The following is a 23,894-nucleotide window of genomic DNA, read 5'->3' on the forward strand; positions in this document are numbered from 1 at the left end:
CCAGGAGTTTTTTTTCTCAGTCAGACCAATCCAAACTCTTTTGTTGAAACGTTGGACAAAGTTCTGCATTTGAAATCAAGAGGCATTCTATTAAATCCAAAATAACTGACAAAACGTATCCCCACTTGCTCATGTCAATAATGAATTACCGTCTACAGGGGATGAAGACAGAGTTGGTTTCAGGCATGAATGATTATGTGGGTACAGACCTTGATTATTTGAGCTATGATTCCCCTCCCAATCACCTGTTTATCTGTGCTGTTGATGATCACCAGGTTCGCTCCTCTTCTCTGACAGTCCTGTCTGCTCTGGTCCCAGTTCTTCTTCTCAGTGGATATGTAGTAACAACTGCAGCCAAATCTTTGCCAGCCTTCAGGACAACCTATTATTTGTTCTATAACACACCATGACATCTCTCAATAACACATAAATAGAGCAAAACAACAACAGCCCAAATTGATTTTTTAAATGTAAGCTGAAGGAGACTACCAGTGCTTTTTACTGAAACTTTGACATGATAGTTGCTTCACTATCAGGGGAATCACTATCACATGCAGAAGATATTTGAATTGATGATGTATTTAATGCAACTCTTCAAATATAAATTTAGCTTTAAGAATCAATTGTAATAAATATCAACTGCATATTATCTATATTAAAGTTTTAGGACAATGGTTGACCTTGTTGAATTTAATTTATTTTTTCTGACTGCAATTAATTACAGTAAAACCATTAATAACTTGATAATCATCATGGACAAAATATCTCACTGACCCATATGACTGCCCAGAAGACTCGTTCCATTTTCCATCAGCATGAGGTGGTTGCAAACTTTATTTACAAACCTCTTGTGATTGGTCAGTAACTGGCCTCTCTCTTCAGTCAGGTTGTGGCTGATCATCTTACATTGGTCTCTTTCTTCAGTGACATTGTTGTAACTGTTGTTCAGGTTCTCTCTCTCTGTGGTAAGGCTGTTATAGTTAGCCAATAGCTGATTTCTCTCCACATCCCACTTGGTTTTGTCTTTAAAGCCTGTTAACCGTGGATAAACAAATATTGTGACAAATTATTTATTTTAGTTGTCATTAGCTGTAATGTTCATAAATCGAACTCATTCAGGAATTCACACACGAGCCCCCTGTGAATATAGAGACTAACTTTTATGACACTGTTTTTGAACATTACATAAGGTGCAGATTTACAGATTCTGATTGCTGTTCTCAAGCAATATATAACAGTCAGTCATCACTGGATGAAATGAGGAAAACGTACGTTGGACCACCAGACCAATGATCCCAGCCAGTAGGAGAAGACACAGCAGACCCAGACACACTGCAGCAGCTCTGCAGGATCTCTTCTTTACATTTCCAGCACCTGAAAGTAGAGGGCAATATTTGTCATGTTTGAGTGTATAAGCATACATGGGCATAAGGGCGGATATGCATTTAACTGCTGACATTCATTCAGGCAATGTGGTTTTCTTCTGCACGTTAGCTAAAACCACCAATGGACAGGAAACCTCTCTCTCTCCATCTACTTTTTACTCTCTCACCACATTGGTTCTTACTGAAGTCATTTTACTCGTATTACTTATTTGTTTTCCCAGTAGCAAGTTGTTTTAGAATATACAGTCTATTTCGTGTGTGTGTGTGTGTGTGTGTGTGTGTGTGTGTCTGGGTTGTACCCAGACACACTGCAGCAGCTCTGCAGGATCTCTTCTTTACATTTCCAGCACCTGAAAGTAGAGGGCAATATTTGTCATGTTTGAGTGTATAAGCATACATGGGCATAAGGGCGGATATGCATTTAACTGCTGACATTCATTCAGGCAATGTGGTTTTCTTCTGCACATTAGCTAAAACCACCAATGGACAGGAAACCTCTCTCTCTCCATCTACTTTTTACTCTCTCACCCTTCAACTCTCTCGCCACATTGGTTCTTACTGAAGTCATTTTACTCTTATTACTTATTTGTTTTCCCAATAGCAAGTTGTTTTAGAATATACAGTCTATTCCGTGTGTGTGTGTGTGTGTGTGTGTGTGTGTGTGCATGAACTGAGTAATATACTCTCTATTATGAGCATGCAGCATGCATATATATTTGTTTCCATACATGTCCATTACCTGAGAGTGCAGTTCCAGTTCTGTTTGGCTCCAGCGAGTGGACCTCCTCATCCTCATTTGCATCGATATTTTCTCTATATTTTTGTGCCCTTTGTCTGTTGGTATGATTACCTGAGTATCTCTCTACGTTGACATAGATATCCTCAAACTGACCCATCGCATTCATCGGTATTGTCAGTTCAGTTTGGTCTACAGCACAATATGTTGCCTGAGACCCCCAAAGTCTAGAGAGTGTGTTGTTGAAATCCTCAAATGGTAAGTTATCAGCGGAACGTGCTGCCTGCTCTTCGCTCAATCAAAGTAACACCTTATGAAACAGACAGTAACATACTGCCCATTTATGTGACTAACTTGTTAACAGGAAATGGAGGCAGGTGATAACCACACAGCTATAATCACATAGCTGCTAACCATTGCAGCTGTGTGTGGCTGCTGGTAAATCCATTTTGGTCGGAGCTCTGTTCCAAAAGATCTTTTTCCCACAGCGCAACCGAGCATTGTTCCCGGGAGTGAATTTGACGACATGCGTTCCGGTTTTGTAAAATAAATACAGAGCAGTACCGGTGGCTGTACCTGTTTTAGGAGCTTAAACTACTGGCTCGGTTCGTTTTATAGACCAAAGTATTCCGGCTGAGGTGTTTGGACAGCCCAATGGACAGAAATCTACCCATCAATAATTTTGTCCGTTATCCGATGGATCAGTGTGGCCGCAGCTGGTGGAATTCAACACATGTGCACACAGATTTTTGCTAAAATCAATTTGTTTTTGATCATGTAATAGTTTGTAATACTATGTTGCAAGTAAATGTTCATTTTAGTCCACATTTAGGCTATTTCATGTATATTATTGTGGACGGCAGCCGGAGGCAGAATAGCCAGGACGAGCCACAGATTACTGCACAAAGTGAGGATTTTATTTTTCCAGCGCAGGATATGTACAGGTGAGCTTGTATTTACAAGGCTGCAAATTAATGCTGAACAAACAATGACTCAAATTAAATTGCGCGCTGTTTATGTTTGAGCGTGGGAATGCACATAGCCTGGTCACGTGTGATCGCGTGAATCAAGATATGCCGAGCTCAGTTAACAGTATCCTGCATTTTATTTGAACTCGATTTTTATGAGGGGTGAAAACGTAGGATACGTTTAGTTGTTTTAAATTGTGTGTGGTGTTTTTATTATAATAATTATTTGTATTGATCAATTACTAGAAATTTCAGGCGACCCCATTTGAATTCCATGCGACCCCAGTTGGGGTCACGACCCCAGGGTTGGGAAAGCCTGAGTTAAGGTATTCCAATAATGAACTGCATTGTGCCACATTGTCCATTAGTTTCCATGCCCTTTAGCCTCCCCTGGTATCTAAAACTAGCCAGCTTGTGTCACTTGGCCACTTAAGTGCAGTTGACGGTGTTAAGACACCACAACTAGAGGTTTTAGAGAAAGCTCTACTGTGTATCTATTGTTGTTAAAGAGCTCTCCGTTTTAGTTAAAGCTTCACTAAGCAACTTCACAAGTTGGCGGCTCCAAATGGCAGTGAGACAAACAGTTTGAAAAAATTGAACTTCAATAACCAGAAATCCTGAAAGGTGACATCCGTAAACTGCACACAGCACGCTCATGTTTACAAACCCAACTGGTCTGTGATGCTTCATACCAAAGGAAACTAAAGGGATGAGAGGAAAAGATCTAATGTTGGTGAGTCCAGCTTTCTCTGGATGAAGTGCTGCTCACTGCAAGAATGATCTTTGAAGAATAAATGACAGCAAATGGCTTCTTCTGAAGGGAGGAAAACCAGCCCTGATATCTCCAACTATGCTGACTGTGTAGACACCAGCAGGAAGAATGGTAAGGAGAGGGACAACCTACACCATTGGCACAAACTTAAAAAAGGGGCCATTATCCTTTAAGAATAGTTTTATCATAAATAGCAGTGATCATCAACAGCCACCATAATCAAGAACATGAAACAAATGATAGGAACTGATAATTAGAATGCAACACTGTTTATTCTCAACAGCAGCAAGTTTAGGGGTGGAAGTTCTGGTCCAGTTGCTATTGCCATATTTCCCCCATGAGGTTCCCATTCACATTCTAGCAAGTAAGGAATCTTGCACTATTCCAAAATAAATTGGCCAGCAGGAATAAAGGACATGTGATATTACCATGGAGCATCCTCTGAAAATAATTTCTGTCTTTGGTCATGGCTTCATATCCTGTGTCTACTCTTCTGTCAGGTTGTTGTAACTGGTCTGTAACTGGTCTCTCTCTTCAGTCAGGTTGTTGTTACTGGTCTGTAACTGGTCTTTCTCTTCTGTCAGGTTGTTGTAACTGGTCTGTAACTGGTCTCTCTCTTCTATCAGGTTGTTGTAACTGGTCTGTAACTGGTCTCTCTCTTCTATCAGGTTGTTGTAACTGGTCTGTAACTGGTCTTTTGTTTTGGTACCAAAACAAAGTCAAATTTCCCTCTCCATTAGGCAGCCATTAGGGTGCTTTTAGTCCCTGCCTCTTGTGCACGCACACACGCACACACACACACACACACACACTTTTATGAACAATGAAAATGTACTTTGTGAAAATGTATTGTATTTCAAATATGCCCTTATATCAGTAAAAGGAATACAAAACAGGAATGCACATTGAAAGGTAACTGAGACAGATAATCATTTAATATTTTAGAGATCACACCAAAGTACCTTATTCAGGCCCCTCCTGAACTCCTCTATACTTCTCTATAGTTTATTCCTTTTAACCTAAATCCTCAGAAATGTGTTTGGCCTCAGTGCATCACACTCCAATCTCTCTCTCTCTCTCTTATTGGCATGACAGGAAAGAAACCAATGTTGCCAAAGCAATACAGTACATCAGTTATGGATCAACATTTTCACATTAAAATCCCTTCCCCCTTGTAACAGAGTGTGTGTGTGTGTGTGTGTGTGTGTGTGTGTGTGTGTGTGTGTGTGTGTGTGTGTGTGTGTGTGTGTGTGTGTGTGTGTGTGTGTGTGTGTGTGTGTGTGAATTGTGCGAATGTTTGTGTTTGTGTAGAAACAATAAAATAAATGTAACATACAAAGATATAATAAAATAATGGTCAAAATATAATGATAGGATAATTCAAATAATAATCAACGATAACAGAGCATAAAGTGATAAAATATAACAATGAAAGAGATGAAAATGTAACAAATCATGTAGAGGATTTACAGGCTGCGGACATGGAGGAGCCACTGTCTCTGAACTGATGACAGGCGAGGACAAAGTCTGCAGCTGTTTGGATGTTTTCTCCCAAAAGAATACAGATTTTCTCTTCATGTGACAGATCATGGAATGGTGGTATTTTTTCAGCAAATTTAGGGAAATATGTATCTCTCTGGGTGTCCCTCTATAGCAAGACTGTGGCCATACAGTCTATACATTGTTAATGCTTTCCTTTTTTTCAAATTGTTAATTATAAGATATTTTGCCAATTTGATATCTCTATTAAGAATGTCATAACATTGTAATTTGCTGTTTGCTTTCATTTCATTTTGCCAATACTCGTCATTTACATGTTTGTTGGAGATGACAATTTCTTTTAATTTTGTGGTTGGGGGTTGAAAAGCTGAATATAGCTGGTGTTTCTGAGCTAGTCGTGCTAACGGGTCACTCTCTGGGTTCTGGTGTTTACAGGTAAAGGCTTTTTGGAGGTAACAGTCTGGGTCACTTTGTGACAAGTGACTCCAGATTTTACAGGCTCTCTTGTCTATTGGGAGTAGGAGGGGGAATCTTCCTAGTTCTGATTTGCAGGCTAAGTTTGGGACATTTCTGTGAACTCCTCGGATGTTTTTAGTGAATTTGTGAAGAATTTCGAGTGGGCTTTTGGCCCAGGTTTTACAGTCTAAATTATGCAGCGACCTCCAAATTTCACTGCCATATAAAATAATTGGTTGAATAATGGAATCAAAAAGTTTCAGCCAGATTCCAATTGGGGGGTTGAATTTGTAAAGAGTTTTTCTAATGGCATAAAAAGTCTTGTGTGCCTTTTCTGTCAGCGTCCTGATGGCCATCTCAAACCGCCCAGATTAACTTCATCATCAAGGTAGGTGTAGTTGGTAGTGTGTGTGTGAGTCTCCCTCCAAGACTGAAGTGGTATCTGCTTTTCTGAGATCTGGTTGTTTTGTTTTGTCTGGGTTTATCGATAATTCCCAGTCCTTACAGTAATTTTCAAGCAAGGACAGGTTTTGCTGTAATCCTTGCTCAGAAGGTGACAGTATAACAAGGTCATCTGCATATAGCAGACATTCAATTTCTTGGTCTCCGAGAATGAGTCCTGGTGATACAGAAGATTCCAGAGTTCTTACCAATTCGTTGATGTAAATGTTAAATAGCGTGGGGCTCAAATTGCATCCTTGTCTTACCCCTCTGTTCTGGTTAAAAAAAAAAGTTAGTTTATTGTCTAGTTTAACACAGCATTTGTTTACATTGTAGATTCCTTAAATTATGTTGTAGACCTTTCCTCCAGCCCCAGTTTGAAAGAGTTTTAAGAACAGACCCTTTTGAATATTTTCCCTGGACGTGTGTTTTCATTAGTGGAGTGTGTATATATGGGCAAAATCTCATACACCACATTCTCCTACACCTCATGCATTGTAGTGTTTCCTTTCACTAGTCAAGGTATTATCCTTTGATGCCTTTAGTACCGATCCATTCAAAATTTGATTCTGTGGAATTAAATATCTTGGATTTCATTACTCTCTACATTAGAAGACAGTTGCAAAAAATATAATAGCCAAATGAGATCAGTAAATTAGAGCAGTGAAGAGATCGTTGCAAGAAATAATCTATGGTTTCATTCACACCACAGCAAATACATTAAAACAGCATTCCTGACAACTAAATGAACTTCTCACAAAGGAAATATAATTTCACATTACAAGCTAGGTCGTTCCAGCCTCCCAGCTCAGGGTTGTATTCCACACAGTCTTCATCTGGACTATTAGGCTCGCCTTTTGCCCAGAACCTATGAAATACATGTATAGTGTCACGCTCAGCTTGTAAGACCTCATCACAAATCATGGTTCTCAAAGTTTTCCAGTTTGCATCCAGATAACAGATACTAATAGTGCAGGAAAAAAAGGGTTGTCCTTCATATTGAGACTATTACCATTGCCAACATATAAAAACTATTATATATTATATGATAATACTATTGCAAAAGATGGCTGGAATGAGACATGCATTATGGACTGAAGCATGGGTCTTATCACGGCCCTAGTTCACCACTAGATGGCACCATTAAACTGTTCATGACCCTGACCTCTTGCTGAAAAACAATTATGGCTCAACTGTTGTCACTCATGTTTAATTAGATTACTGTGTTCACCTGTGCCCTGTCCTTTGTCTTGGTTTGCTATTTAAGTTGGCTTCCCTCAGTTGCCCTTTGCTTAGTCTTGGAGTTATCCTGCTCCTGTGAGTTCTCCAGTTGTTTGACCTGAGATATTGTTTGATCTAAGAAATGTTGGATTTTTGTTCTGCTGTTTTGATCACCAGCAGAGTCTTTTCAGTTTATACTTTTGTCTTGAATTTGACATGTCCTCCCCAGCTCCATCAGCTCTTTAACTGAGGTTGCTGAGGGGGTCAAGGTTCCTTGGGTGACTGCAGGACTGATCAGAATGGGGAAGGCTCTTATCCCGTTGTCAACTTGAATGGCAAATGTGATGAGTGGCTCCAGGTCGCTCTTCAAGGCTCTGGAGGCCAGCTCATCCTTTATGTCGTCATAAAGGCAGTTCATAAACATGGATAATAATGCCTCAGTCTTTTAGTGTCTTCCCTGTCAGTGGGAATGGGAGCCTCACTGGGTGATCAAATACCTTCTCATCTCCTGCCAGAAGCTCTGATGGGATTGACAAATGATGGTCACACTGCAGTAGCTCAATGCAGAGCTCTCCCCGAGAGAAGCGAGATGACATATGCCACCTTGACACGGTCTGTGGTGAACATTGATGGTTGTAGCTCAAAAGCCAATGATCACTGAGTGAGAAAAGCCAGACACTTGCCTGGATGGCCATTGTAGCTCTCTGGGGCTGGTAAGTGTGGCTCACTGTGGCTAGCTGATGCAGGAGCTGGACTGTCATGCACTGGCTGGGAAAGAGCTTGGCTCTGGTGTGGCGTCTGGACTGTGGGGACTGGGAGAATTCCTATAGCAGTCTTTGGTGCTCCCCAAGCATAGTGCCCTGGTCAGCCAGGGCAGAACGAATCTGGTCGGCCTCTGCTGGGTCCAAGAGTGGCTCAGTCTTGCTGTAATAATGACTGTATGTGTGCAGAGACACAAAACTCAAGACAAAAGAATAAACTGAAAAGAGTCTTTACTTGCAAAAATGCTGGTGATCAAAACAGCAGAACAAAAATCCAACTTTTTAATCAAACAAGTATCTCAGGTCAAACAACTGGAGAACTCACAGGAGCAGGATAACTGAGAAAAGGGCAACTGAGGGAAGCCAACTGAAATAACAAACCAAGACAAAGGACAGGGCAATTAAACACAGGTGGCAACAGTTAAGCCATAATTATCGTCAGTGTGACGATATGAACATGAACATGAATAGTTCAATGGTGCCATCTAGCGGTGAACCGGGGCTGTGACAGGTGTATTTAAAATCTTTCTTGAAATAGTGAAATCTCTTACTTTGATGAGGTCAGTGTGGTGCCATCTACCCAAGTCCAGGAGTTTTTTTTCTCAGTCAGACCAATCCAAACTCTTTTGTTGAAACGTTGGACAAAGTTCTGCATTTGAAATCAAGAGGCATTCTATTAAATCCAAAATAACTGACAAAACGTATCCCCACTTGCTCATGTCAATAATGAATTACCGTCTACAGGGGATGAAGACGGAGTTGATTTCAGGCATGAATGATTATGTGGGTACAGACCTTGATTATTTGAGCTATGATTCCCCTCCCAATCACCTGTTTATCTGTGCTGTTGATGATCACCAGGTTCGCTCCTCTTCTCTGACAGTCCTGTCTGCTCTGGTCCCAGTTCTTCTTCTCAGTGGATATGTAGTAACAACTGCAGCCAAATCTTTGCCAGCCTTCAGGACAACCTATTATTTGTTCTATAACACAGCATGACATCTCTCAATAACACATAAATAGAGCAAAACAACAACAGCCCAAATTGATTTTTTAAATGTAACCAGTGCTTTTTACTGAAACTTTGACATGATAGTTGCTTCACTATCAGGGGAATCACTATCACATGCAGAAGATATTAGAATTGATGTATTTAATGCAACTCTTCAAATATAAACAGATACATAGATTTAGCTTTAAGAATCAATTGTAATAAATATCAACTGCATATTATCTATATTAAAGTTTTAGGACAATGGTTGACCTTGTTGAATTTAATTTATTTTTTCTGACTGCAATTAATTACAGTAAAACCATTAATAACTTGATAATCATCATGGACAAAATATCTCACTGACCCATAAGTTTGTCCAGAAGACTCGTTCCGTTTTCCATCAGCATGAGGTGGTTGCAAACTTTATTTACAAACCTCTTGTGATTGGTCAGTAACTGGCCTCTCTCTTCAGTCAGGTTGTGGCTGATCATCTTACATTGGTCTCTTTCTTCAGTGACATTGTTGTAACTGTTGTTCAGGTTCTCTCTCTCTGTGGTAAGGCTGTTATAGTTAGCCAATAGCTGATTTCTCTCCACATCCCACTTGGTTTTGTCTTTAAAGCCTGTTAACCGTGGATAAACAAATATTGTGACAAATTATTTATTTTAGTTGTCATTAGCTTTAATGTTCATAAATCGAACTCATTCAGGAATTCACACACGAGCCCCCTGTGAATATAGAGACTAACTTTTATGACACTGTTTTTGAACATTACATAAGGTGCAGATTTACAGATTCTGATTGCTGTTCTCAAGCAATATATAACAGTCGGTCATCACTGGATGAAATGAGGAAAACGTACGTTGGACCACCAGACCAATGATCCCAGCCAGTAGGAGAAGACACAGCAGACCCAGACACACTGCAGCAGCTCTGCAGGATCTCTTCTTTACATTTCCAGCACCTGAAAGTAGAGGGCAATATTTGTCATGTTTGAGTGTATAAGCATACATGGGCATAAGGGCAGATATGCATTTAACTGCTGACATTCATTCAGGCAATGTGGTTTTCTTCTGCACGTTAGCTAAAACCACCAATGGACAGGAAACCTCTCTCTCTCCATCTACTTTTTACTCTCTCACCCTTCAACTCTCTCGCCACATTGGTTCTTACTGAAGTCATTTTACTCGTATTACTTATTTGTTTTCCTAATAGCAAGTTGTTTTAGAATATACAGTCTATCCGTGTGCGTGTGTGTGTGCGTGTGTGTGCATGCATTTGTAATATACTCTCCATTATGAGCATGCATATATATTTGTTTCCATACATGTCCATTACCTGAGAGTGCAGTTCCAGTTCTGTTTGGCTCCAGCGAGTGGACCTCCTCATCCTCATTTGCATCGATATTTTCTCTATATTTTTGTGCCCTTTGTCTGTTGGTATTATTACCTGAGTATCTCTCTACGTTGACATAGATATCCTCAAACTGACCCATCGCATTCATCGGTATTGTCAGTTCAGTTTGGTCTACAGCACAATATGTTGCCTGAGACCCCCAAAGTCTAGAGAGTGTTGTTGAAATCCTCAAATGGTAAGTTATCAGCGGAACGTGCTGCCTGCTCTTCGCTCAATCAAAGTGAGACCTTATGAAACAGACAGTAACATACTGCCCATGTATGTGACTAACTTGTTAACAGGAAATGGAGGCAGGTGATATGTATATTTTTAGATGACTTTTACCTTGGCTAACCATTGCAGCTGTGTGTGGCTGCTGGTATTTCCATTTTGGTCGGAGCTCTGTTGCAAAAGATCTTTTTCCCACAGCGCAGCCGAGCATTCAGGTCAGTCAGGCAGTCAGTCAGGTAACGCTTAGTGAGATGTCGCTTCATAGGATGGCCTCTAGAGGGCGTCTTTGAGTAAGAGGAAACAAATCTAGGCTATATCCAGGGGGTCATTGGGCCAAAACGCACCCGTACGCTGTTCCCGGGAGTGAATTTGACGACATGCGTTCCGGTTCTGAAAAAATAAATACAGAGTAGTACCGGTGGTTGTACCTGTTTTAGGAGCTTAAACTACTGGCTCGGTTCGTTTTATAGACCAAAGTATTCCACCTGAGGTGTTTGGACAGCCCAATGGACAGAAATCTATCCATCAATAATTCTGTCCGTTATCCGATGGATCAGTGTGGCCGCAGCTGGTGGAATTCAACACACGTGCACACAGATGCTACCACCCTTTTTCAATAAGGAAGCATACAACATGTGGTGTTTGACATTTGGGTAATTTCACCACCCCAGAGCGTGTACGGCCACAACCGCTCAAACACTTACAACTGTTAAGAGATAGGAAATCAGAGCCGTGGGATCACTCCGAAACCGTTGTGATCACCACGCTTTACAGGCATGAATATTTAAGACAACTGATAAAAAAAAGAAAAACCACCAACAAGGCAAAGCAGCAGTGGCAGACATCCTACAAAATACAAAAAGCTTGTTAGTTGCTCTGTTGAGAGCACATCCACACACACTGTACACTAAGTGAGATTAACTAATGTGGAGGTTACCTCAGTGGACACAAACACATTTGCTGTGTCTCCTATCAACCATGGATCTCCCAGGAACCTATTGTGGCGGGTCTATGATGGAAGACCAAATGCAGCAGTACTGGAACCTCTGAAACAGCAATGTAACAATCACTAAAATTAGCAGTGAAACAGTTGCAGGAAACAAAGGCTACACAGTAAAACATACCTCTCAATGAGGGACATCAGAGCACAACACCCAGGGCAAAAGGGGAGAGCATTCTGGTAGTGCTTCTACCTGGGGAGGTATATATCTATACCACACACACCTGCTAATTGAATGATTGGTAGCACTCTGTGTGAAGCTCTGAGGAATTGGGTATGTGGAACTCTGTGTCTGCCAACACCACCCACACGAATAACTCTACTGGTTACATTAAGGTGTAAGTTTCTAGCTACTTCTCTATTTCCTGAACGTTGAAAAACAGTGAGTTGGAGTAGTGTTGCGCAGAGAGGAATAGAGCACCCTACAGTAGAGTACATCTGAATTGATTCAGGTACACACAGCTGAAGTGTGGTGAGAAAACACTGTGATTATACAGCGATGTCTGAGGATCTGTACGCCACGCCAGACCTCACCAAGAAAGTTCGATTTCAGGGAGGCGAGAAGGAGGAGAGGACTGTGGACATCTATGAAAGTGCAGACAGCCTGCAGATTTATGACAACCACTGGGTGGAGGAGAGTACGCCACCGAAACTACAGGACACTACTGAGGGTCAACACCAAAGTATCTATCTATCTATCTAACTTTTTTGTGGCAACTAGTGACTTAACACACTTTTTCAGTTTTTGTAATTTGTTACTTTTTAAAATTAGAACGTTGTTTCTTTTACTTTTTGTTCATTTTGTTCCATTTTTGTGAGAGCAAATATTTAAAAAGTAAAAAAAAAAAATCTCACAGCATCTTGTGCAGACAACATGCCACTAATTGGAAAAGCGCAAGCTAAGTCTGCTTGATATAAATGACAATGGCTTACTGTTTTAAAAACAGAGCAGTCATCTTGCATTGCATTTTAAAACAATGATTGGCAGTGCAAGTTATATTGCTATCACATGCTTTTGAAGTGTGGAAAGCAAAAATACTCCAACAAGTTTAATAAAGAGCAAGTTTGTACCATAACTAGTAACAATGTGCCTTACTAATTACTTTTAAAAGCAACTTTCCCCAACACAGTTAATTTGTGCCCACAGTCACTTCAGTCACAGTAAGTTCAGAAAAGAGGAATCCTTTCCGAGCTGCTGCAGTGTTTCTGGGGCTGCTGTGTCTTCTCCTCCTGGCTGGGATCATCGGCCTGGGAGTCCAATGTGAGTTTTCAGTTTGGTGATGGCTATTATAGCTCGCCTAAATAAGTGATGTGAATGATAAACATATGAGCCTCCAACATGTCGTTCACCTGCTATGGCAGTTATTCAGGACAAAACCAGCTGGAACGAGGAGAGAAATCAGCTGTGGGTGGACAATGCTAACCTGACCAGTGAGAAAAACCAGTTACAGACCAATAACAACAACCTGACCAGTGAGAGAGACCAGTTACAGACCATTTACAACAACCTGACCTACCAGAGCAACCAGTTACAGACCAATTACAGCATTGCGGCTGAAGCGGCCAATGAACTGAAAAGCATCAACCAAAACCTGACCCAAAAGATGAACCAGTTAGAGAATGAGGAAGAGCAATTAAGAGCCATTAACAGCAACCTCACCAAAGAAAGAGATGAATTACAAAAGCAATTATGTGGTGAGTGACTTTATTTTAAATGTTTTTATTGAGGTTCTCATTTTCAGCCACTATTGAAACATTTGGGGGCATTTTTGTGAATTCATTGCAGCCATGCACTTCCAAATGAATCTGAAAATGTATCCAAATGTATCCACCTATTTTCAACCCACTGATCCTTCAGGATTGCAGTGGCAACAGGGCCAGTAGTGCAGTGCAGTCCAGGCCTGTCTTTTCCTGGCAACTTCCACCAACTCCTCCTGGGGGATCCCAGAGACTACAAAGTCTATCATCAACCTCTGGCCAAGGACGCTCTGCTACCATGTACACTTATAAGCGTCCCTATGTTCAAACATGGTGTTTGTTATGGCCAGTCTGTGACTTGCACAGAAACAACAAAGCACCACTCATGGTGGGCAGGCCATTCCTCCCAGTCGTACCCCTCAAGGTTTCCCATTGTTTCCCACATGAGTGTTGAAGTCCCCTAGTAGAACTATGGAGTCCGTAGATGGGGCCTTTTCCAATACCCCACCCACAGCCTCCAAGAAGATTAAGCACTCTGAGCTGTTGTTAGGTGTGTATGCAAACAACAGTCAAAGTCCTCCGATCTGCAACTCAAAGTCACGCTGAGGCAACCCTCTCATTCACCAGGTTAGGGTTAACTCCAGCTGTGCCGCAACCAGCCAGAGGCTTGTGAGTATTCTCACACCTCTCACCTTGGGCAACTCTGGAGTAAGAGAGGCATCCTCCGTCAAGGTGCTTGGTTCCACAATCGGTGCTGTGTGTGAGGTAAGCTCATTTATGTGTAGTTGGTATCTCCCAACCTCCTGCACAAGCTCCGGCTCATTCTCCTCCAGCGAGATGACGTTCCACATCCCAAGAGCCAGTTTTGGTTGTCAGGATCCAAGACCCTGGACCTCCTCCGCTCTCACCTCTTGCCTGATCAGCAAGGCACCATGACACCTATTCTTTGCCCTGCAGGTGGTGGACCCACAAGGCAGCAGCCTCCCATCACTGCTTAGGGCTGAGCCCAGCCGAGCTACGGGGGTCACCCGGCCACCAGGTGCTCACCTATGAGCACTGCTCCCAGGCATGGCTCCATGAGTGGGCTCCAGTGTCCCTAATCTGGGCGAGGTTCTCTCAATTTTATGCTCGGCCATCATAAGAGTCTTTCTGAACCGCTATTTGTCTGACCAATTTGTCATGGGTGACCCTACAAGGAGCCAGATGCTTCAGACAGCACAGCTCTCAGGGTCGCAGGGACACGCAAACCCCTCCACCTCAATAAGGTTGCAGTCTGTTTTCTTGCTTCCCGCTATGAGAGACAGGAATAGTCATTACAACCGAACCCCCATGGGACAGAGGGATAACATATTTGAAAGCTGAAAGTGATGTTTCTCCAGTGAGTGATGTTTCTCCTGTATTGTATTGCGTTGTGTTTTATCTTGTCCTGGTGTTGTATAGTGTGACTCAGGATGTGTCATATTGTGCTGTCCAACAGAGAAAGCTTGCTGTCCTGACAACTGGTGGAAGTTTGGCTGCAGTTGCTATTTCATCTCCGCCCAAATGAAAAACTGGAAAGACAGCAGGACTGACTGTGAAAATAAAGGCGCACTGCTGGTGATCATATCTAGCATAGAGGAACAGGTGAGCTTGAGTCAAATGGTGGATTAAACAATCAAGAGCTTCTGTTTTTCTTGCACCTATTGTAGCCTGAATAATCTAACCACTAATCGTCCTTCTTATCAAACACGAATTCCTTATTTAAAAGATGGAAGGGAAATGTGTAATTTTACGACAATGCATTTTTTTGTTTGGCTTTCTGAATTTATCAAAGAAAGGAAGAGGGGTCCACAATTACACAAAGCTGCTGCCTATAAAGTGTATGCACTGTACACTGTGTACAACATGAATAATGGATACAGAATAATAACATCGTAAGAAATAAAAGGAAATGAATGAAGTGAATATTAGGGGATATTCATAATTAGTAAAGGTCAGACCGTCTTGCTACTATTCTCCCTAGATAATCACACTAAATTTCATTACATATTTATTCCACTGAGCCTTATATAATTTTGCAGCAGTTATAGAAAAGGATGGCAAATCTTTACGCTATTGATGAGTTTTTCCCATGGTCATCTCTGTTCATTCTTTAGTATCTCACCTCATGAAGAATAGTGATATTGTGAAGGCCGGACATTACACTCTTTTTTTTATCCAATGTGGCTGGGAGGGCAGTAGAGAAAAATTAAAGGATAACGCTGGTGTTTCTTAATGCATTTCTTACCGTCAACAAATCCTATAATTTTCTATTATTTATAGCAAACTGACTGTCTGTCTATTTGAAACCTAGAACTTTATCGCCTCATTAAACGTGAGAGCCTGGATTGGTCTGACTGATGAAGAGAGAGAAGATACCTGGAAATGGGTAGATGGAACTGCACTGACCACAGGGTATGACGTTTTCAAATTTGTATTTTACTGACTCTCACCACACTCCTTCCTCCAAACTATATTTAAAAGTAGAAACAACAGAGGGAACAACACAGATGAGGAAGAGATTTTCTGTCCTATGCTATACTATACGTATTACACCAAAATGAGAAATTGTGAACTTATAAGGTTCTACCTGGGTGGAGTGCAGCTCTGAGATAATGAGCATCAAAATTTGACATTCCAGCTGGCAAAACTGTTATGTGCTTTCTATCTTTTTAAATATTTAACCACAAAAGGTTCTTTATTAAAAGTCATGAATATGTAGATAAATATTTATTTTACATTTTGATTTAAAAAAAAAAAAACTCAGAAAGAACCGTATGATTCCAAGCAATACAATTATACCAAGTCAATTCTAATGATTTTAAAAGTTTTATGAGGCAATGATTTAGGTGATTGTCTGACAGTTGTTGTTTATCTCTGTAGGTACTGGTATTATAATCAGCCTGATAATTGGCATAATGAAGAAGACTGTGTAGAGACTGCGAACACATATAATGTTTTAAAGCAATGGAATGATTTAAGCTGCAAGGCACGAAGAAAGTGGATCTGCGAGAAAAACATTCTATGAAATCATTTTGTTGTGTCTACTTCCACAGCTCTGTCTGTCTCTCACAGCAAAATTTACTGTACATAAATTAGATTTTTCAGGTATGAATAAACATCTGAGCTAAAAGGCCTCTGTAAGATGCATCTATACTCATAAATATTTGTTGCTGAAAATAATTTATTTTCACTTCATCATGATCGATCATGTCCACTTTTACCTTTAACACTTAATACTTTTGAAGGTCCCATGGTCTACACTTTGCAGTGTTTTATTTTATGTCTTGAGGTCCATTCAAAGCTGTGTGTGTGGTGTCATGTACCAAAAACACTCTCAATCCATTTTCCAGCATCTCTCTGAGCCTTACCAAGAACAGGCTGTTTCTGTCGCTGTGGTGATCCTAAACATATTGAATAATTTATGTTTCAAGAAGAACAATTCAATGTTTTTTTTAACTTATTATGTTTGTCATAATAAGTGGTCATGTACTCTATACAAGGTGAAATCACCCGGCACCTAAGACCAGCCAATAGCAGATGGCAATTTAAGTAGAATGCTTTTTATCATTAGTTGTCAGGTTTTACACAGATTTGGGTTTGGGGTTTAATTACTCTTTAAGTTTTACTTATTTCTTATGCAGACTTAACATACCGTCTATTATAAGACAGCATAACAGATGTATGCATTTATAGGAAGGAGAATTACATTTCTATCAGTCTCACTCAGAATAAATACATTTTGCTTGATTACATAGATTTGCCATCTTACTGCCTTTAAAATTCAGAATCCAATTTAACAACAAAACTGATTGACTGATCTTTGTACAACAAAACCTACTACGTTGTCTCATCTACGCATGCTGTCAATTGTTGTTTTTTATTTAATTTATTTTTTATATGTCTTTTATCTTATTATTTTTGCTATTATGTTGTTGTTGTTACCCTCTATCCTTATCTTTGTATCTTGTGCATTCTTGTGTCTATCTTGCCCTCTTGTTTTTAAATATTTTACTCTTGTGAAGCACTTTGTGACTTTGCTCTGTGAAAGGTGCTATATAAATAAACTTTACTTACTTAATGTACTTTTTATTTTTATTTTTGTATGATTTTTTCTTTTATTTGATTGTCAAAATCCTGATCTATTGAAAAACAGATACAAATAAACTTTATTATTATCATGATTGTCCCAACTCTCCATTTATCAAAACCTTACCCATGTCAAGGCAAAGTAAAATGAACTCATCATGGAAGAGATTGATGAAGAAGAACCAGGAGATGAAATAGAAGAAGAAGCACAGTGTCAGCGTAAATCTGACTGCTTCCTTCCTTTCCACAGCTGGGTTAGAAAGGGCAGAGTTAAAGCTCCGACAGGTGAACAGCAGATGGCCATGTCAGCTCCTTCAGCAGAGTCAGAAATCATACAGACTTTTATAAACTCTCCTAAAGGTTCAGCCGGTGATGATGACATGGAGACCAACACAGTGGAGCGCAGGCACCGGACAGCACCGATCTGTGGTAAGAAGACAGCTGCTTGACTTTCACAGGTGGAAGCCAAGCTACACCAAATATTATCCTTGAGCAGATTTTAGGAGTAACTTTTTAAACTCATTTACATGAAAAATGCAGTAATTCTGAACATCACCTCTGATAATTGACAATATTTTTTATATGACTGCATTCACATTGCAAACACTTTCAATACATTTTCAATAGCAGAAATGTCTTGGTCAGTGAAAAATGCTATTAGACGCAAAATTTCACACCATCTCCCACAAAGCTTCACAAAATTTTGAGGAAACTGAAGAACAGCCGGTGTTGATGGAAAAATATTCCATCCAGATTTCATGAATAATGCCATGAAATGGGGAAAAAGGGAATCTTGCATTGTAATTTGAGTGATGTCAGGTTTTTAAGGATCTCTTTTCTTCCTCCAAAAACCTTGCTCACCACCTAATTCACTTTAAATTTGCTCATACAGCCTACTTTACCCCCGCACACAGACTTAGAATAGACTCATATCAATGCTTCAAACGTCCATTCTCATTTCATGCATATGTTCTAGTACTACAGAAGAAACTCCTCATAAAGGAACGACGGAAAATGTCCATCCCTTCTTTTCTTTGGACTTTAATCCTGAAATCACCCTGTCCTACCAAGATAAACGTATAATTCTGGCTGCATCATCGGCTGCTAAAAAGACAATATTGAAAAGTTCTATAGCCAAGATCAATGGTGCTAAAAATGAAACGCTTACTAACTGGACTCTCATATTTATTGACCTTTGTAATCAATATTGCTTATGTCCCACTGTCCCATAGGCCTTATTTCTAAACATGAGTGCATTCATGTCAAGGTTTCTGTAAATTCTTGTCTTTGTTTATTTATCTACATGATTATGCTACAGTAAGTATGCAATCATTCTATTTCCTGTATTTAATATTTCTTTTTTCCTCCTTTAAGCATAGGTTGTCATGTTTTTTTTGTTATTTTTCTTCCTTCATTTTATTTTCTCCCTTTGATTTACTTCTATCTTGTATTATTCTCTATAGTCCTTTTAACCCTTTCTTCCCTTTTTAACCCTAACCCTAACCCTAACCCTTGAGTAATGGGTAATACCTGTGAACGTCCATTCAGTTGCTGTAGGAGTTCATGGATTAATTTACTCAGCCTCGCCATGTACAGTTGTCTGTGTGTCACGTATACCTAGCTGTACATACAAGTGTGTGTGTATGTGTGACTTCCTTTTTGCTTATGCAGGTGGAAAAGTGGTTCAAGCGGTTCTCCTAAGCTTTGGACTGCTGTGCATCCTCCAAACCACTCTCACCATCTCCCTGCGCTTTGCCTGCTGTGAGTGAGTCCAGCTTCAGATGGAAGCATTTGGTTTGGCTTCTGTGTCGTGACAGAAAATGATGAAAGTAAAATGAAAAATTTGCGCAATTTGTTATGCTGGGTTTTTAAATGACAATATTGGAGGTGGTTGGAGCTTGTCCTGGGTGAGTTACTTTGAACAAAATTAGACATTGTTACCAATGATCTTTCCCATGCAATGTAAAAAGGACAAGAGGACAGAGAGATCAACATGTGATATTGTACATGTTATCCCTCATATGAAAGCCCACATGTGAATTCAAAGTACATGTGCTTTTTGGACACATGTTGGATTTCATATGTTAACATTTTTTTTCACATTGTATCCTGGCATCGCGTGTGACAGTTTTTAATTCAGATGTGAACATTTCAATTCATAGTTGTAAAGTGTTTTTTTTTTCACGTGAACATTTTTTTCCACATGTTCACCTGCCATTACATAGACAATATTTGTTTCACATGTGAAAACTTAATTTCATAGGCAAAGAGACAATTCACAGGTGCAAATGTCATTTTCACATAGGGAAAGGGAAATAATTTCACGTTTGAAAACCAACATGTGTCCAAAAAGCACATGTGTTTTGAATTCACGTGGGTTTTCACATGTGACCTTTTTGTAAGGGATCGACTATACTGAGTATTCTAAAAATAAGATTATGAAATTCATGTCATTATTCGAACTGTGAAATTAAAATGATTTTGAGAATGATACATTGAAGTAAATCTTCTACACCCAGCAGCTTTAGGCAAAAGTTAAATGACTGATTTCCAAACGTACTCAAAAAAGTGCAAGTATGCAAAAAAGTTACTCAATTACTCAATTAAAAGTTACTCAATTACAGTAATGAGAGTAAATGTCATTTACTTCCACCCTGTACCTAAATAGCTAAACGGCGAACTTACTGATACTGATACTTATTGATTTACAGTACATACTGTACATGGGCTTCTGAACATTTAGGGTAAAGTTCATGCGTTTATTTTGATAGTGAGTGATAAACCACCATCTGTGCTGTCAACTTAATTTCCTTTTCAGTTTATCAACAGGAAAAAGCAAAAACCACATGCAGCAACCCCATTAAAGTGAGAAGCCAGTAATGAACTTATAACACCCTGAATAAAGTGTGAAACAAGTTTCCAGTCACATGGAAAAAAAAACAGCTTGTTCTTATAGTAATGAGAAATAGCTTTAAAAGTAAATTACCCTCGTGACGTAAACCTGAATGAGAACTTTGAATGGGAAAAGTAATACAATCAGTGTGAAGCATCTTGGACGCTGGTAAATTTTGGCATACATGTTACATTTTTCCAGCATATTGATTGATGCAGATATTTCATATTTTGTGTTTTATGTCAGTATGTTCTACTGCTGTTTTCTTTGCACACCCTCATAATGCTGTAGTTCATTTTTTAATCTTATCCTGTCTTACATCTAGTTTCTACCGCTGTGTTCAGCCATTCTAATGTAGTTTGTTCCTGTCACTTTGATGCCATTTTGGGTATGCAAGTCTGTAGTGAGCTCCACCAATCAGAAGTCACATTTTAAGACCCAGCTCAACACCAGTTAATTATTTTTGAACCATCATACTGTTTATCTGAGACAGTTAAAGCAATATTCACTTAGTTTTAACATGGGGGTTATTGTCCATTAAAACCAGAATATAAACTACGCACCAAGATTGGATGCAGCTGGACAAGTTTGTAGCATTCAGATTTTTACTTTGAATTCATTTGAATGAGGTCATGAAAATAGACTCAGATTCAACAACAGATCCTGCTATTTCAACTGACTGTTGGTCCAACGTTTTAGAACATAATTTCACCAAATAGCATTTTTATTGATAGAAGAGAACATAGTGGAGGAATACCATTTCAGAGAGATAGTTCCTGTTTGGGAGACCGGATCTACTTTTATTTTGAAATACAAATTTTAATGTAAAGGATGAAGGACCCAGGACTGCTTTGTTGTCTTAAAAGCAGGATCTGTTGTGGAATCTGTTCACCAACATGTTAAATGTCAGTTTTCAGGCTATTTTCTTGCCTCATTCAAATGAATGGGAAGTAAAAATCAGAATGCTACAAACTCCTTCAGCTGCATCTGATCTTGAGTGATTAGTTTATATTCTGGTTTTCATGGAGGTCAAGTGCCAAATAACCCCAAAGAGCAATATTGCTTTAAACATAAAACCTCAAATAGGATAAAATCTTTAGATTATGGATCATGCTTTTATCGGCATTTCATTGGTACTAGTGTGTGTTCAATCTGGCCACAACTGTGCGATTCCCCTCCTCTGCTGACATAGTTTTTTTTTTTACACTTGTCTTCAAAGACACACTTCCTTCCTGCCTCCCTGGTGTCAAGCCCCATTTCAGTGATGCTTTTCAACATCCACAAGAATTAAATTGTCTTTTAACAAACAAATGTCTAACCATGACCCAAACCTTTTCCTAACTATAACTAAAGTCGTTTGTCCATGACCCAAAACGTAACCAAATACGGAAGTGGTTGTTGTTGTTGCCTGTACACATAGTTTTTTGGTTGCTTAGCTATAACAGATGGAACCACAGATAACCACAGATATGATGCAGCCATATCTTTAAAAAGTGGGAGTGAGACAGCCATATATGATATTTGTCACTCTGGCAAACTGCTTGTATTAAGCTTTTTGTAAACACACACTCTCTCACACACACAAACACACACACACACACTGGAACCGATTTAAAAAAAAAGATATGGTGCTTCCAACACGTCACGGGGTCAAAGTGTCACAAATCTGCTCTACATCTTGAAAATGTTTCATTTCAAAGTGAGCCCTAACTATTTTCTCAGTCAAAATAAATTAAATGAATGGAAGCTCAGGATTTGAAAAGAAATATATAGTGTGTAATAGGGTTGTATCCAAGTGTGAGCAGACCAAATCCATGTATCTTCTAGACAGAAATACCGAGAGCTGCTGAATCGAAATAGAGCAAAGAGAGAAAGAGAGAGAGGAGGGAGAGCAAGAAAAAGGAGATAAAAATATCGCTGGGCGTCTGATATGAAGTCTGCCTCAAGGTAACAGAAGTGTGGACGTCTATGGAAAAAGATTGCTGCTATTTTTGCATCTTCTGTGAACAAACTATTTACTTTTCACTGCAGGGAGAGACCAGTTGCAGAACAATTGCACAAATTTGACTAAAGAGAGAGACCAGTTACAGGCCCTCTACAACAACCTGACTGAGGAGAGAGACCAGTTCCGGACCAGTTACAACAACCTGACTAAAGAGAGAGACCAGTTACAGACCCTCTACAACAACCTGACTAAAGAGAAACACCAGTTACAGACCAGTTACAACGACCTGACTGAGGAGAGAGACCAGTTACAGACCAGTTATAACAACCTGACTAAAGAGAGAGACCAGTTACGGTGGGAAAGAGATGATCTGCGCATCAGAGTTTGCTTCGAAAGTAAGTAGCGAAGACCTCTCTTCAGTTATAATGACATGGGCTCTCGCCATGACGTGTTACTTATGTTTGACACATAAAGATGTTTTTAACATATTCTTTCCAGAGAAAAGTTGCCCTAAAAATTGGCAGCGGTTTGGCTTCAGGCTGTACTACCTCTCCACTGAGAAGAAGAGCTGGGAGGAGAGCAGGCAGGACTGTCTGAGCAAGCAAGCGGACCTGGTGATCATCAACAGCAGAGAGGAACAGGTGGGAGGAAAGAGTGTGTGTGTGTGTGTGTGTGTGTGTGTGAGCATCATCTGAGGCTAGGGGGCAAAATGAATAAATCCACTGACATCCAGATAGAGTCCGTTACAGTTTTTGTGCCTCCATGCCAGGAGTTCTTGGGGAATTTCAGGCAGCATTACTGGATTGGACTCACTTTCAGAGAGCGGATATGGAAGTGGGTGGACGGCTCACCGCTGAATACTAGGTAACATTGTCTAGTGCTGAGATAAACCTGTCATCCACTTTCACGTCATCCCTAATCAGACGAGACCAGACTGGCCTGCTGTAATCCTCAATCTCGTCTTTGGTTTTCAGCTACTGGGGCCGCGGGGAGCCGAACGACTACCTAGGCGTGGAAGAAGACTGCGCGGAAGTCAGGTTCTACGCGTTGGAAAACAGCTGGAACGACGAAACGTGCAAAAGTCGCAGATTCTGGGTCTGCGAAAAGGCGGCTCCTCCGTAAAGCCACTAGACAGGAATATAGAAGAACCAGGACAAAATGCGATGTGGGGAGATGCCTTTATCTGAGAGATTCAGCTGAACTGTAATCACATTTAACCTGTACTGGCTGAAACATGGGTAAAAGAATACTGTTAAATTGACTAAATACTGTCCTTTAATAGCTTGATGTGTGAAGCAGTCATGCTGTGCAATTAGAGACTATTAGAGACTAGTCTTTACTAACTAGAGCAGCCAGTAACACATGCTTTGGTCTTTTGAGGCCTATAGATATAG

General features: G+C 40.0%; 1 protein-coding gene and 1 long non-coding RNA gene across 2 annotated transcripts; one reads left to right on the forward strand and one right to left on the reverse strand.

The window, feature by feature from the left end:
• Window positions 1-338: 338 nt before the first annotated feature.
• Window positions 339-1,358, reverse strand: LOC139650681 (uncharacterized). The gene is made up of 3 exons (XR_011695652.1): window positions 1,273-1,358; window positions 907-1,032; window positions 339-394 (listed from the first exon to the last, which is right to left on the reverse strand). It is a non-coding gene; the product is annotated as an uncharacterized lncRNA (long non-coding RNA).
• A 10,998-nt stretch (window positions 1,359-12,356) lies between these two features.
• On the forward strand, window positions 12,357-23,622 carry LOC139650682 (uncharacterized). Its single transcript, XM_071527426.1, has 10 exons — window positions 12,357-12,495; window positions 13,005-13,129; window positions 13,189-13,469; window positions 14,513-14,635; window positions 17,913-18,091; window positions 19,334-19,423; window positions 22,587-22,854; window positions 22,904-23,141; window positions 23,270-23,364; window positions 23,475-23,622. Exons 1-10 carry the CDS (start codon window positions 12,357-12,359, stop codon window positions 23,620-23,622), a joined length of 1,686 nt encoding a protein of 561 aa, XP_071383527.1.
• Window positions 23,623-23,894: the final 272 nt, after the last annotated feature.

This window comes from Centroberyx affinis, unplaced genomic scaffold, assembly GCF_046629955.1.
Source record: "Centroberyx affinis isolate AG114_WGS23_722 - 3 ecotype Tasmania unplaced genomic scaffold, CSIRO-AGI_Caff_v1 ptg001530l_1, whole genome shotgun sequence".
In the NCBI taxonomy this organism is placed as follows: Eukaryota; Metazoa; Chordata; class Actinopteri; order Beryciformes; family Berycidae; genus Centroberyx; species Centroberyx affinis.